General features: G+C 34.2%; 1 protein-coding gene and 1 non-coding gene across 6 annotated transcripts in view; both read right to left on the reverse strand.

Moving 5' to 3' along the window:
* snap25b (synaptosome associated protein 25b) overlaps positions 1–15,347 on the reverse strand; it is an 87,415-nt gene that overhangs the window by 30,136 nt on the left and 41,932 nt on the right. For 3 of the 5 annotated variants that reach the window (NM_131434.2, XM_068214327.1, XM_073926957.1), the window contains exons 2-3: positions 8,882–9,011; positions 2,614–2,655 (exon numbers count right to left, since the gene is read on the reverse strand). In NM_131434.2, coding sequence (NP_571509.2) covers positions 2,614–2,655; positions 8,882–8,953 — 114 coding nt within the window. In that variant the 5' untranslated portion in view covers positions 8,954–9,011. The remainder of the gene's footprint in view (positions 1–2,613; positions 2,656–8,881; positions 9,012–15,347) is intronic. The other 2 variants (XM_073926955.1, XM_073926956.1) reach the window with 1 other exon arrangement.
* Positions 5,212–5,330, reverse strand: LOC137488168 (5S ribosomal RNA). The gene has a single exon (XR_011007109.1). It is a non-coding gene; the product is annotated as a 5S ribosomal RNA (ribosomal RNA).

Raw genomic sequence — 15,347 nt, forward strand, 5'->3', positions numbered from 1 at the left:
TTTAGATTTCAAGTTAACAGCACCTTTTTAATAGCTAAGCCCAAGCAAGAATATTAGTTCAAATTAAACATATTTTACTTTTCCAATTTTTTTAGACATTGATTTGTGTCTGTGTCACATTTCTAAAGTTTAAACAGACACAATATAACTGTAGCTCCTTAAATAACTTGCACTTTCATATCAGTTTTCAAAGATATGAGCTTTCAGGTCTTCAAAACAATTTTTGTGAACAGGAAAAGGCAAAATGCATTAAAACGCTTTCAGTTTTTAGATAAAATGGGTTCATGCGACCTAAAATTTCAGGTTTCTGGTCTTCACAATGCCAAATCCCCATCCTTTCTGAACAGTGTTTCATCTTCACACGTGGGGTCAGGAGTGTTTGATCCCTATTAGACACCAGAAAGACTGGTTTTCTCTGCTGCTTCTCGCTGCTGCCCTATCAGTAACACATAGATGAAACTTCTCTGAAATCATTATTGATTTTTATCAGAGCGGAAATTTGGTGCTGTTTCATCGTCTCCATTTCTGACCTTCAAAGACCATGAAAACAAGACGAAAACCAAACTCTTTATAAAAAAATGGTTTCATTAATGCGCTTCATATACAGTCAACCTAGAATCTCTACTAGTGATGACAGTTTGTAATATTTGTGTCTTTTTAATATGCAATTAAATTATTTATACAGATATGAAAAAAAAACACTTGATAATTTATGATTTGTGGTTGTGTGTTGATAACACCAAATTTAAAACTAAATTTATTAATTTTTTGGCATAAAATAACAAATGTTTGTATTAATATTTTGTTGTTTTACCCTCTGAAGTTGGAATAAAAATAGCAATAAAACAGATTTTCAATTACATTTTTTTTTCTGAAGAATAAAGACTAAATGACAATATTTTTTATTGGAAAATTGTTTTATTCTTTATAGGAAAAAAATAAAAAACATTTTAACATTTTACCCAAAATTACCTTACTGGATAAATCTGTTAAATTGAGAATTTAGGTGGTGATTATCTGTATATACAGCGGGGAACAAACTTGGGAATAATGTTTCTAAAGGAGCTGTTGACATGGAATTGAACCAGATTTTGATAAAAACCTAAACAATACGGACATAAAAAAACAAAACAAACAAAACAAACAAAAAAATAGTTATGTGTAAGTACTGAACTACTGAAATGTATTTAATACTTTATATAAAAGGATTTTTTGCTGATGGCCGCTTAAAGACGACCCTCATATGGAGAATCAAGTCACATGAATTGCTCAGGTCTGAGTTTTTTACAGACTTCAACAGAGTGTAAAAATATTAATGGTTCTGTGGGTCTCGTCTATCAAATCTGATCTTTAATTTGTATTTTCGGTTGTATTCAAGTCAGGTGATTGGCTGGGCCATTCTACAGCTTGATTTTCCTTCTCTGAAAGCATTTGAGAGTTTCCTGGGCTGTGTTTTGGATCAGTGTTTTGCTGAAATGTCCACCCTGGATTCATCTTCATCATTCTGCTAATGTAGATGTTGGACTGAAGCAGCTAATATTCATTTACAATGGAGGATTGCTGAATAACTACTGAGCGATTTCTGCTGCTGTCTGGGCTTTCACTGCCTTTCTACACCTGCCTTTTTTCTTGTGTTCAATACTTTTTCCAACCCAGGCGCATGCTGAAAACGTAGTACCGTGGACGTTTCTGGAGACAGCAAAATATGTCCCGGGAGGTACGTATATTTTTGCAGTTTTTGCTTTCGAGAAACCGCAAGAGGCTGCTGTGTGCATTTTTTTAAAATTTTAAATGCCTCTGGCCAGTGCCGTTCTCACGTGAACCCACCAGAGGCCACTGTCAACCGACTGAATGACTGAATGATTGACTGGGTGTCCAGCCAATCGACCAACACACCCTCCTCCTTCCCTAAACACAGCCAATTTTATGGATTGACCCACCCGCCTGCTTCCTTCCCTAAACCTAGCCGACGGTTTACAAAAGCCGTCGAGAAAAAGATAATCCCTCATCTGATTTTTACCACATTTTCTGATTTCTGGAACCGCTCTTCCCAGGACTCGAACCTGGTTGTCAACTTCTTTCTGCGTCTTAAGTCTGTTGACGTACATGACGAGCTAACTGGACAAACTGGTTGCAGCGGGAAAGCCCTCCACACGGAAGTAAGCGGTCAGCCGGTAAGCGCCAAAAGGAAGGGCGTCATACCGCCCGTACCTCCGGCTACATAATTTGCGGTTTCCAGAAACGTCCGCAGGACTACGTTTTCAGAATGAGCCTGTGTTGACTTTTTCCCTGCGTCATTTTAAATTATTATGCATAACTTAATTTGTAAACTAATTAGATTTGTTTTCTTTGCATATATGGATTTCTTTGGTTGTTACCAACATCCGGAGAACATTTTAAGTCAACAGCACCTTTAAAACCATGTTTTCTGAGAAAAATGGTGACGTGTTGAAGACTTATTTTCCCCGCTGTTTAATCTGAAATATGTTGATGACCTTATACATTCAATTTTCAAGGAAAAATATATATCCTCCAATAATTTAGATTTTATGTGCAACATCATAAAAGAAAACGCACAATGGCTTTCCGTTATGTACTAAATTAATATCTCACCTCTTCGACCAGCTGCAGCATGCGTCGAGTGCTCTCCAAAGACTGTAAAAGAAAAAGAAAAAACACTTAATATTTACAGCAAGTGTGACTATACATCGTTTGCTTCTTCATAATGTTACATGAATGCTCTGTGTTGAGCACCACAGTTGGAACGAAGCTATAATATTCATAATATCAGTTCCGACAGCACGTTACTAATGGCTGCCAAGTTCAAGCTGAGCTGAATGTACAGCCATTTCTGTTCCCCCTTTTCCTTCCTGTTCCTTCAAAGAAAGCTCAAGATAGCATTATCCACTCATGAATATTTAAAGCTCTGCCATTCCAGTCCAGTGTATATGTCTGAGCTGAAGAAATATGACTGTGCAGCGCCACAGGACGCTCAATAATAGGCTGGGATTAAAGATCATTATTGAGATCCCGATTTGCTTTTTAGAGAGCCATCAGGACGAGTTATACAGTAGATCATATGGAACCATACACCGCCTTGTCATTGTGAGGGCTTGAAGGTGAAGTGTGGTATTTTTTTTTTCCAATGTTAAAATGCAGGAGGGAAAAAGGTCAGATTTACTTGACAATTTAAATTTACACAAAAAAGTGCATTCTTAAAGACCAATGGAAAATGTTTATCTTGTAAATTTAACTAATTGCAAGTAGGGATGCACAAAAATGAAAATTTTGGGCCAAAACAGAAACAATATTGTGCATGCTCCGAAATGATTTGTAATAATCATCCATTATTTTCTCGCCTGGCTGGGTTACAGTCCAGATTGGGACACAAAACAGCACACAAACAAACGAAAATGTATTGTACTCTATATAAGTGATGTCTGATGAATCAAATCCTAATTGCGGTCTGTTTAGCAACACAAGCTACCTTTTTTGCTGTGTTTTGGGACTGTTTGGTCATATCCAACTTCTAGAAACATACAGCTCAAAAATGAAAAAGTTACAAAGTTGCAATTTGATTTATTTCCTTGTCTTATTTTGCAAAATGATAATTCTCTTTGTAAGTTTTCATTAATTGTTCATGTCTGGCTTCACTGCTTTTTTTTTTTTTGCTTTTTTTTTTATCTTTTTATTGTTTTTAGCATAAGAAATAATCAACAACATAAACAGAAAAAAAAAAAAAAAAAAAACTACATAAAAAAAAAAAGGGGGGTTACAAAGGCCATTACAAAATATACAAATAGTCAGATACAACATAATACATCATCCAGAAAGCATAAGGAAATAAATAGAATTAAATATGAAACAAAAATAATTTACAGAGAAATGCATAGGCTCCACAATTCGATTTACTCCAGACCAATCTCACTTATAAAGAGTTACAAGTTAGCATTACTGATAAAGAACATAATTGGGCTCCAGATTTTTAAAAATGTGTTTAGTTTGTTTATCATCCCATATCGCATTTCCTTCATGGGCAACACGAAACTTAAGCTTCTAACCCACATTTCGAAAACAGGCACATAATCTGACTTCCAATTTTGTAATATTATTTTCTTTGCTAATATCATACACAAAGATACTGCCTGTGATATATATTTATCTCCTATTTCTGAGGTGTCTCCGAAAATGCCCAATTTTGGATCTGGTGACAGACTTATCCCGTATAATGGTTCTCTCCTGACATGGACCATGTAGGATTTTGGCTGCTCTACTGTTATAATATTGTTTGTTTAGAATGCAGCCCTACAAGGAGGATTAATGGGGCTATAATACAAACTGTGACTTATAGTTAGTTTTATTAGTCCCCCTGCATTATTAGCCCCCATTTATTTTTTCACAAATTTCTCTTTAACAGAGAGCAGTTTTTTTTTCAACACATTTCTAAACATAATAGTTTTAATAACTCGTCTCTAATAGCTGATTTATTTTATCTTTGCCATGATGACAGTAAATAATATTTGACTAGATATTTTTCAAGACACTTCTACAGCATAAAGTAGCATTGAAAGGCTTAACTAGGTTAATTAGGTTAACTAGGCAGGTTAGGGAAATTAGGCAAGTTCTTTGTTCTGTAGACTATTGAAAAAAATATACCTTAAAGAGGCTAATAATTTTGACCTTAAAAGGGTTTTTAAAAAATTAAAAACTGCTTTTAGACATCAGACATTCATTCATTTTCTTGTCAGCTTAGTCCCTTTATTAATCTGGGGTCACCACAGCGGAATGAACTGCCAACTTATACAGCACATTTTTACACAGTGGATGATGCCCTTCCAACTGCAACCCATCTCTGGGAAACTTCCACATACACACACATTCACACACACACACACACACACACACACACACACACACACACACACACACACACACACACACACACACACTACGGACAATTTAGCTTACCCAATTCACCTGTACAGCATGTCTTTGGACTGTGGGGGAAACTGGAGCACTGGAACGCAGGGAGAACATGCAAACTCCACACAGAAACGCCAACTGAGCCGAGGGTCGAACCAGCGACCCAGCGACCTTTTTGATGTGAGGCGACAGCACTACCTGCTGCGCCACTGCGTCACCCCTAAAGATACTAGCAGCAGAGCTGTGACACGGGGAAGTGTATTAGCTGCCAAATAAAGGAATTCAAAACACTTACAGCACCTGGTATTCCCAGGCGGTCTCCCATCCAAGAACTAACCAGGCCCAACCCTGCTTTACTTCCGAGTTCAGATGAAATCAGGCATTCCCAGGGTGGTATGGCCCTAAGCTAAACATTAAATTATTTTTTTTGAATTTTAAATATGTAAGCTTCCTCTAATGTATACTTTTGACATCACAAAAAAGCACTTTTATATGTTAATCTTGTACTAAAAGTCTGCATGAACTAAGTTGCTTAGACTTTCATTTCAGCAAGTTGATGTACTTCCAACTGAAATTGAATATTATGCAGGGGTGTGTCTTTCTTTATATGAATCATTCCCTCATAGCAAACGGTAAGAGGGGCATGATCAAGAATATTGTGTCTAAAGCTGTCAAACAGACATCGACAGAAGGACTGCCACTCCAAAAGCAGTAGCAGATGATGAAAATTTGATTGAAGATTACTAAAACTTTTTTTCAGTGGATTACCTTGCACAAGTTAATTGTTCACCTAAAGAATAACAATGTGCGCTAGATTTGAAAAAGGTTTGAACCCACATGGACATTTACAGGAATTTTATTTTATTAAACTAGCTGTATTTATTAAATTATTAAGTGCTTGATCGATGTACTTCATCCACCACTGAGGAGAGCCTAACAAAATAAAGACTGACCCGTCATAAAAGCCACTGCACTGTGACGCTGTTAATAATTCCCCCATGTGCACTGCGATTCAGCTGACGTGCTCAATCAGCCATGTTAACCCTCCCGCATGCCGTCGTGTGTCAGAGTTATGATTGTTCAGCAGGAGATCAGTGTGATTAAAGGTCTATCAAAGCCAGTTCAGATCTCCCACAGTGCAGACACTGTGATGAGCGAGAAACCCGATCGCCAGCAGCCTCGCTTTCTCTATCACAAACAGACGAGCAGTCTTAATATAGAGATGCTTCTGTTTTTTGCACAAAACAGACTTATTCAAGCTCTTTATAGATGTTCTGTCTTTCACACTACACAGAAATCTGATAAATGGAAAAGTATGCAAATAACATATATGACATACACATATGGAAATGTATGCAAATAACACATTTGATATACAAGTTCATATTTGGTTTTTATATATAGAAAATACATCATATATGCAACATTTATTTTGAAATTTGCAAACATGACCATTTACATATAGTTTTCATCCAATGGAATTACTTTATATACAGTTGGAGGCAAAATGATTACCCCTCCTGTGAAATCTTTTATCTTTTTAAAACTAATTTACAAGTGATGTTTAATGAAACAAAGAAATTTTCTATAAGATTTTTTCTTCTGAGGAAAGCCTTATTTCTTTATGTTCGGCTGGAATAAAAACAGTTTTGAATATTTTTTATACAAATTTTAAGTTCATTATTATTATTTTTTCCTGATAGAAGAAAAAAATACTATTGTCTAACGACTTGTTTAATTGACCTAAGTTTTCTAATTAACCTAGTTAAGCCTTTAAATGTCATTTTAGTCATTAAGTCATTAAGCATTTTTTTGGATACTTGTATCATGCAAAATAAATAGTAAAATATCATGTACTGCAGTGGTTCTCAAACTGTGGTACGTGTACCACTAGTGGTATGCGGGCTTCCTTTTAGTGGTACACGGAGGAATGAAATATCTCATGTACATGCTACAAATAATTAAAAATTTATTAAAAATTATGTATATAATATGCCATATATTATATATAGCCTATATTTCTGAGGTAATCTGCCAGGTTTTTTAACTGTGCAGAGTTGTAGCTGCTTTACTGGGCCTACTACGCTACTGTATTTCAATACTGCTCATTTTAGTGGTACTTGGAGAGACAATTTTTTTCAAAGGTGGTACTTGATGAAAAAAGTTTGAGAACCACTGATGTACTGTCATAGCAAAGACAAAAGAAGTTAGTTATTTGAAAAGAGTAGGGTAGATATTGAGGTTGATGCTTTTTAGCCACCGACCGAATTGTCTTGATACTACCAGGTACATTCGGTACCAAATTGTGATAGCAATCTGCTTGTTAAGTGTGAAATCATTCCGGGTCCAAGTGCTGTATCAAACCATATGAGAGGACTCATTTAATGCTAATAATAAATGTTTACAAAGCGATGTAATTCTTTCGAAAATCACAATCGCAATATATATATATATATATATATATATATATATATATATATATATATATATATATATATATATATATATATATATATATATATATATATATATATATATATATATATGCCTAATATCCTATAGCTAGAAAGTGATTAATTTTTTTATAAATTGTTAAATATTTTATATTATTTGTGATACAGCAAGTCCAGAGACTGTTGTGTACACTATGATTTTATATAAAATTCACTTTAATGTGTGATAGGACTAAAAAGTGATCAACAACAAATAACTAGTCTATTCAAATGAGTAGCGTTTTTGGACCCGGAAACAGTATCACATACATCACTGATATGTCACGACTTAACAAACGGATATGGATAAATCAAGTCAGTGTTAGTGAACCAAGTGTGTATGACGGCAAATCTGACAAAAGCAACTGAACTGAAATAAATAAACTGATGCTGGCAAACTAGGTGAATTATTTCTTTTTTTGTGGCTACATTTTGTTTGTTTATGCTTTAAAGAGTTTGACTGTATTCAATAAAAAATAGATGTATTATATAATGATGTAATATGTAAAACAAATTTGATAAAATAGGTATCTAAAAAGTATCAATTGAGAACCGGTATCATATCGGTACCAGAGTTTTGAACAATACCCAGCTGTAGAAATGAGCTATAAAACTGTTAAAAATTGCGTTGAAAAAAAAAAATCAATTTTAAAATCACATATTTGTAATTCCAATGGTTGAAAAAAATACATGTAAGCAGTCATTTGTGTAATATTTTGAAATGAACTTGCATGTGATTTACTTTATGTAATTTGCATATACATTTAAAGTCAAAATGATGTCCTGTGATTTTCCCCCCCAATTTTTTCCCAAATGATGTCTAACAGAGCAAGGGGGTTTTCCACAGCATTTCCTATAATATTTTTTCTTCTGGAAAAAGTCTTATTTGTTTTATTTCGGCTAGAAGAAAAACAGGTTTTTAATTTTCTTAAAATCATTTTAAGGTCAATATTATTAGGCCACTTAAGCAATTTATTTTTTTTTCGATTGTCTACAGCACAAACCACTGATATTTAATGACTTGCTTATTTAACCTAATTAACCTAGTTAAGCCTGGAAAATTTGCACTTTAAGCTATATATTAGCATACTTAATACTAGCATCTTGTTAAATACCCAGTTATGTATTGTCATCATGGCAAATATAAAATAAATCAGTTATTAGAAATTAATTAATAAAACTATTATGTTTAGATATGTGGTGAAAAAAATCTTTCTGTTGAACAGAAATTGGGGAACAAATATACATAGTTCGGACTTTAACTGTATATGTGAAATCCAAATATGAACTCGCATGTCATATATGTAATTGGCATCTATTTCCATGCATGATACTCCTATGTGAATCCGAGTGTCTGGAAGTCATGGTGTGTTCATTCTCCTTCACACTGGGACGGGTCTATTTATACACACTTGTTGTCGTATTTAGGGGTTATTTATAGACCTGGAGGTTGAAGGTGTACTTACTTCATCGCCCAGCTGATCGGCTCTGGCCTGCATGTCATTCAGCTCGTTGCGCATGTCGGACTCGTCTGCCATGGTGGATGGAGGGATGAGCTGCTCAACTCAAACGGAAAGTGTAGCTCTTACTTGAAAGCTAGAGAAAATAAAAGAGAGGGAAAATGCTTTGGGTTAGAGTGTGGCAGACCAAAGTGAGTCCTTTAGACAGATCTGGTTCAGCATTGCATTAAAAAAGTTCAATGAGCAAACAGAATTTAAAAGCAACTCATACAGAGAAGAAAGTCACATGATTGTCAAAGTATTGTTCTTTGAAGACGAGTGCAAGTATTGTGGAAATATTCAGGTTCATTCACAGAAACTCATCAGTTTAAGGACTCAAAAAAACTCACAAAAAATATAAAGATTTTACAATGAAGAATTGGTTTATGAATTTTTCGCAGTGTTCATGTGGGTTTCCTCTGGGTGCTACAGTTTTCCCCACAGTCCAAAAACATGTGGTTTAAGCAGGGTGCGAATTACAGGGAGGTTTGGGGGGGATTTACCCCCCTAATTAATAAATTAGGTTAAAAATAGTTTTCCCAGATCTGTATCTTAACTAATAACATCATTAATTAAAATAATAGATAATACAAACCTACATTTGACCACCCCTATAATGGTTTAAACCGTATAATGGTTCATACGCCAATCAGTCTTTGCAAGAATCATTCCACAGTGTCTAAACCAGCAGATCTAGAGCAGCGATGGATATCGTAAGTGGTCACAAGACAGTTTTCTTGTAAAATAGGTGTTTATATTTATATATAGCCAGGGGCGGATTTAGTGATTTTGAAAAAAAAAAAAAAAAATTATAAAAAAATTTATAAAAAAAAAAAATTTATATAAAAAATTTTATTAAAAAAAAAAAAAAAAAAAAAAATATATATATATATATATATATATATATATATATATATATATATATATATTTTTTTTTTTTTTAAAGTACAAAAGATGCATTTTTTGAACTTTTGGGATATATATTTCTATATTTATATAAATTATACTTCTTTAAAAAATTTATACATATATCACTCGATCTCCTTTTCTGCATTTTATCGTAATGCAAAATAATAATAACATATAAAGCATAACATCTTCTAAAACCTTTAAAACTATTTGTTTTCTAAAAATGAATTCACAACTAACAGTTATAAATGAACTATTTTGTTTTTATGAGTAAATCTTTACTGATTTGACTGCTGGACTGGTCCAAGATTGGGGGTGGGGGACACAAATAAAATTTTTAGACCCTCACCATACATAATATGATAGAAAACAATGTTATATATAATTCATAGGTATCATTTATACTTCAAGGTATTTATTTGGGGGCCTTTCGATTTCCTGGGGTCCTAAGTGGCCGCTTACCTTGCATATAGGTTAAATCTGCCCCTGCATATGGCCTAGTAAGTAAATATTAGGCTCATAGTCTGAGCAAGTAACCTTTGAAATAATCAGGTTACGCTAGGTCAGAATACATTTATTATTGCTCAAAACACTGAAAACTTAAATACGTTTTATTAATAAATTTGATGTGATTTAAATAAATAGATAAATTTAATTCACTGAAAGCTTAACAAAAAAAGTCCACCCCCCCTGATCGCCCATGTGTAGTTTGCACCCTGGGTACAAGTGAATTGGATAAACTAAATTGGGCGTAGTGTGTGTGTGTGTGTGTGAGAATGGCGGAGTGTATGGGTGTTTCCCAGTACTAGGTTTTAGCTGGAAGGACATCCGCTTATTGGTTCATTCTGCTGTGGGGGCCTTTGATTAATCATACACTAAGCCAAAGGAAAATGAATTAATTTTTTGCAGCTTCTGAAAATATTGCAGATCATTTCAAAAGTAAAAATCAAACCAGAACTTAATAAATTAAAATGCACTTTTAAAGGGACAGTTCATGCAAAAATGACAGTTCAGCCATCATTTACTCACTCCTTATTTCACTTCAAAATGTGTTTGAGTTTCTTTCTTATGTTGAACACAAAATAAGATCCCTTATTTGACTTGCATAGTATTTTTGTTGTAAATAAAACCTTTAAAGTGTATTTATTCAGCAGCAATGCACTAAAAACAATTGAATTAGCCATTTTAAAAGCTAGACTGAACACATAATGAAAATGTGCGACATCACCTTTTCACAAAATTGAAAAAAAAAAAAGACATGCTTCACCTTGAACAAATGGCTCAGTGCAAATTGTTGCAAACAATTCATACAAACAAATTAAGCTGAACATTAGGAAATTGAATTTGTTTAAATTCAGCCAAAATAAATTGTTTGCAACCAATTCTGGGGTTTCGTTTCAGCGTAGAAGGATTGAAACCCAAACCTTTGAAAATGGAGGCGTGACTATCCAAAACCACTCTCTGAATGGTCTTCTGGTGTGTTGTGTATCGTTCCCTGATTCATCAATTAAGCCTCTCTCATATAACCAATAAATATTTAACCAATATTGGTGAAATGTGTGCATCCAGTGAGCGCGAATGGTCAAGTATCATGTGTTTTAGGCTGTAGGAAGGAGATTGTTTTTGTGAAACGCAATAATAACTCCAGTCTGGATAAAAAGTGTTTTTATTCTGACATGGCAATTTAAAAATGGAAACAAAAAGAAACCTAATAAAACTGACTTGAATTTTGAAGAACATTTATTTATTATATTTAATAATAACTTCACTTGTAACATCCAGGCAATGTGATCAGCCAAGGACAAAAAAGAAGGAAGATGAGACCCTGCCCCCTTCAAAAAAATAATAAAATAAAATTAATAATAATAACAATAATTCTAAATGAATATATAAATAATATCTTTTATAAAAGTATTTGTTATTGGCCACACAATTTGTTTAATTTTTGTGTTTTATCAGTTTAAATGTGAAAAATAAACTACTAGTCAGTCAACAACTCGAACTGTAAAAATATTAAGTGCTGTTGAATTGAGTAGCCAATATATACTTTAACATTCCACTTTAAAAAAATAATTATACATTGTTAATAAGAGTTTGCAGTTTCTTTCAGTTATGCCCTGTTTTTAATTTAATTTAAAACATTTTTTTATTTAATTTGTGCAATCTAATCATAACAAGATGGAGAAAATGTCATGTCATAAATTCCTCTTATATATATATATATATATATATATTTATAAGCAGTGTACAGTTCAAATCAGAATTATTATCTTTCATCTCTTAGCTCTTATCTTTTTTTAAATATTTCCTAAATGATGTTTAACAGAGCAAGGACATGTTCACAGTATGTTTGATAATGTTATTTCTTCTGGAGAAAGTCTTGTTTGTTTTATTTCAGCTAGAATAAAAGCAGTTTTAAATTTTTTAAGAACCATTTTAAGGACAAATTTATTAGCCCCTTTAAGCTATTTTTTCCCCATAGTCTACAGAACAAACCATCATTATACAATAACTTGCCTAATAACCAACACAATCTCACGGCAATTCGTAACTTTTTGATTTAGAGGCTAATTCGTATAAAGTCGTACGATCTAATTTAAACAATTTAGTACGATTTTCTCATCACCCAATGACGGTTGGGGTTAGGGGTGGGGTTAGGTGCCACGCCTCCTTTTTTAAATCGTACGTTTTTGTACGACTGAACTCGTACGAATTCGTACGAATTAGCCACTGAACTGACAAAACGTATAATACTTACGTTTCCCCATGAGATCAGGCTGTAATCACCCTAATCTGCTAACCTAATGAACCTAGTTAAGCCTTTAAATGTCACTTTAAGCTGTATGGAAGTGTCTTGAAAAATATCTTGTAAAATATTATGTACTGTCTTTATGGCAAAGATAAAATAAATTAGTTATTAAAAATGAGTTATTAAAACTATTATGCTTAGAAAATCTTCTCTGTTAAACAGAAATTTGGGGGTAAAAATAAACAGGAGGCTATTAATTCAGGGGGGCTAATAATTCTTCAACTGTACACACACACACACACACACACACACACACACACACACACACACACACACACACACACACACACACACACACACACTTTTTCCATTTTATTTAACATACGATGAACAAAATTAACCCCCATCCTACATATTTTCTAAAAATACATCAGATTACAGAAGAAAAGTGGGTCACGAGCACCTTTTAATGTTGACTTGAAAGCCAAATGCGCGATCGCACAACTGACCAAAGGGCACTTTTAAAGTGTTTTCAGCTGAAATTATGCATATGCCACAACCATCTGTGTCAAAGATCTCGGAGCATTCAAAAATGCCACTGTATATCTGATGCACCGTTTATACTTTCTGCTTTCATAATTAGTTTAAATGTAGAAAAGCATTGGATACAAGTGTGTAATATTAGCCAAGGCATCATCTTGGCATCCTGGCACTGGCACGTTTCCCTAACATTCCTCATCTTTTGCCGTTGAAACATGCTTGATCTACCCACTGCTGATCAGAGATTCAGATTTTTTCAGAATTCTCCACTTTAGTGTTATAAAATGTCTTTTTAAACAGGCAATTTCAATGCATTTTTTTATCTAAAACCACTTATAATCCCTCGTTCCACTAGGATTTGTTATCTGGGAACTAAACTGATGAGCTACAGTAACAACAGCTGACACTTTTTTGTCCGCTTGGATGATGATGCCAAGAGTGCATGACCACCAGTCCGTGCAATGTTACTTTAATCAAGTGTAAGTTGGCATCGACTCGTGTAAATACACTGCCAGAAATGTGCTGGAACTGCTGCCGATGCTCCCTGTCATTAGGCATTTCTTTCCGTGCCAACTGGAAAAGGCAACAGACCTCTGATATTGAATCTCTTTTCTTTGGCTGCTCTATATATTTCTCTCCTTCTCTCTCTTTCTTTCTCTGCTTCAGTGGCGAAAGGTCCAGAAAAAAACAAATGAGTAATTAACTTAACTCGCTTCTCTATTACAAGACAATTAGATTAACTAAAGAATCACATTCAAACAGAGCGTCGAGCTGATCTGTGACATGCTGCGTCTACTTGCTTTCATTATTCTGATTTAATATCTCTCTTTTGTTCTACATTGAAAATAGCCGAATTATCAATAGCCTTGTAATGCATTTGAATGCATTGTGAATTTAAAATAGTTTTTCTGAATTACTTGTAGTGACCTGTGCAATAAAGTACCAGTGTAGTAGGGTTGTCATGATACTGGAATTCGGTTTCAATCAGTCCTAAAACTAAACACGTCCATTTCCTGCTAACATTTGAGAAATGTTAAGCACATTCTTAAATACCACTGATTTGCCATTGTGTTTCTGTGCTCAATAGAAATAGTTGTGATTGGCCGTGAAGGTAATATGTGTGTAACAACAGATATTCCAGCCTGATCTCACGAGAAATAGTAAGTATATTATGTTTTGTCAGTTTAGTGGCTAATTCGTACGAATTCATACGAGTTGAGTTGTACCAAATTGTACAATTTTTAAAGGAGGCGTGGCACCTAACCCCACCCCTAAACCCAACCGTCATTGGGTGATGAGCAAATCGTACTAAACTGTATAATTTAGATTGTACGAATTTATACGAATTAGCCACTAAATCAAAAAGTTACGAATTGCTGTGAGATTGTGATTGATATTCCAACACTGGAGCATTTTAAAGCCGTAAAGATCAGCTGCTATGTCTATAATCTGACATAAGAGCGATCTGCTGATGAATCGTCTGATCTTCGCAGCTTTAAAACGATCCATTGGGAAATTGACGTGTTTAAAATTTCAGTACCGATTGGTACCGAATTCCAGTATCATGACAACACTAATTTGTAGTATTATGAATATTAATATAAAGTTGTCTTGTTAATTCCTTAAAATAATAAGAAAAGCAATGCAAAATATACACACACTGTAAAAAAATGCAGGGTCCCACACAATTCATTCATGTTGTCCCAACATAAATCAATTAAGTTAGTTTAAATGGCACCTATTTTACCCTTTTTTCAAGATTTAAGAGAAGTCTTTTGTGTCTCCAGAATGTGTCTGTAAAGTTTCACCTTAAAACACATATCAGATTATCTTTATTAATATTGTAATTTTCTGCTTTGAACACTATGTAGTTGTTTTGTTGCCTTTGCCTTTAGTACTGCCCACGTGCCTGCCAGACTGAGCCTCAATTTCCGCCTCGGCTGCGTCAGATAAACAGCACAGTGACAGACATGAAGAAAGCATATCTCACACAATGTTGGTGAGAAATGCTACAGTAAGAACTTTCCCAATGATTATTTGATGTATTTGTTGTGGAGTTAATTCAAGTCTTTCCGCAAGGTGTCACACACAATGACCTTACAAGTTTGTAATGTAATGTAATGTGTGTATTTATATAGCGCATTTATTGTGTATGGCCATACACCCAAAGCGCTTAACAATCATGAGGTGGGGGGGGAGGGGTCTCTCCACATTACCACCAGTGTGCAGCATCCA

The sequence above is a fragment of the Danio rerio genome, chromosome 17, assembly GCF_049306965.1.
Source record: "Danio rerio strain Tuebingen ecotype United States chromosome 17, GRCz12tu, whole genome shotgun sequence".
Classification (NCBI taxonomy): Eukaryota; Metazoa; Chordata; class Actinopteri; order Cypriniformes; family Danionidae; genus Danio; species Danio rerio.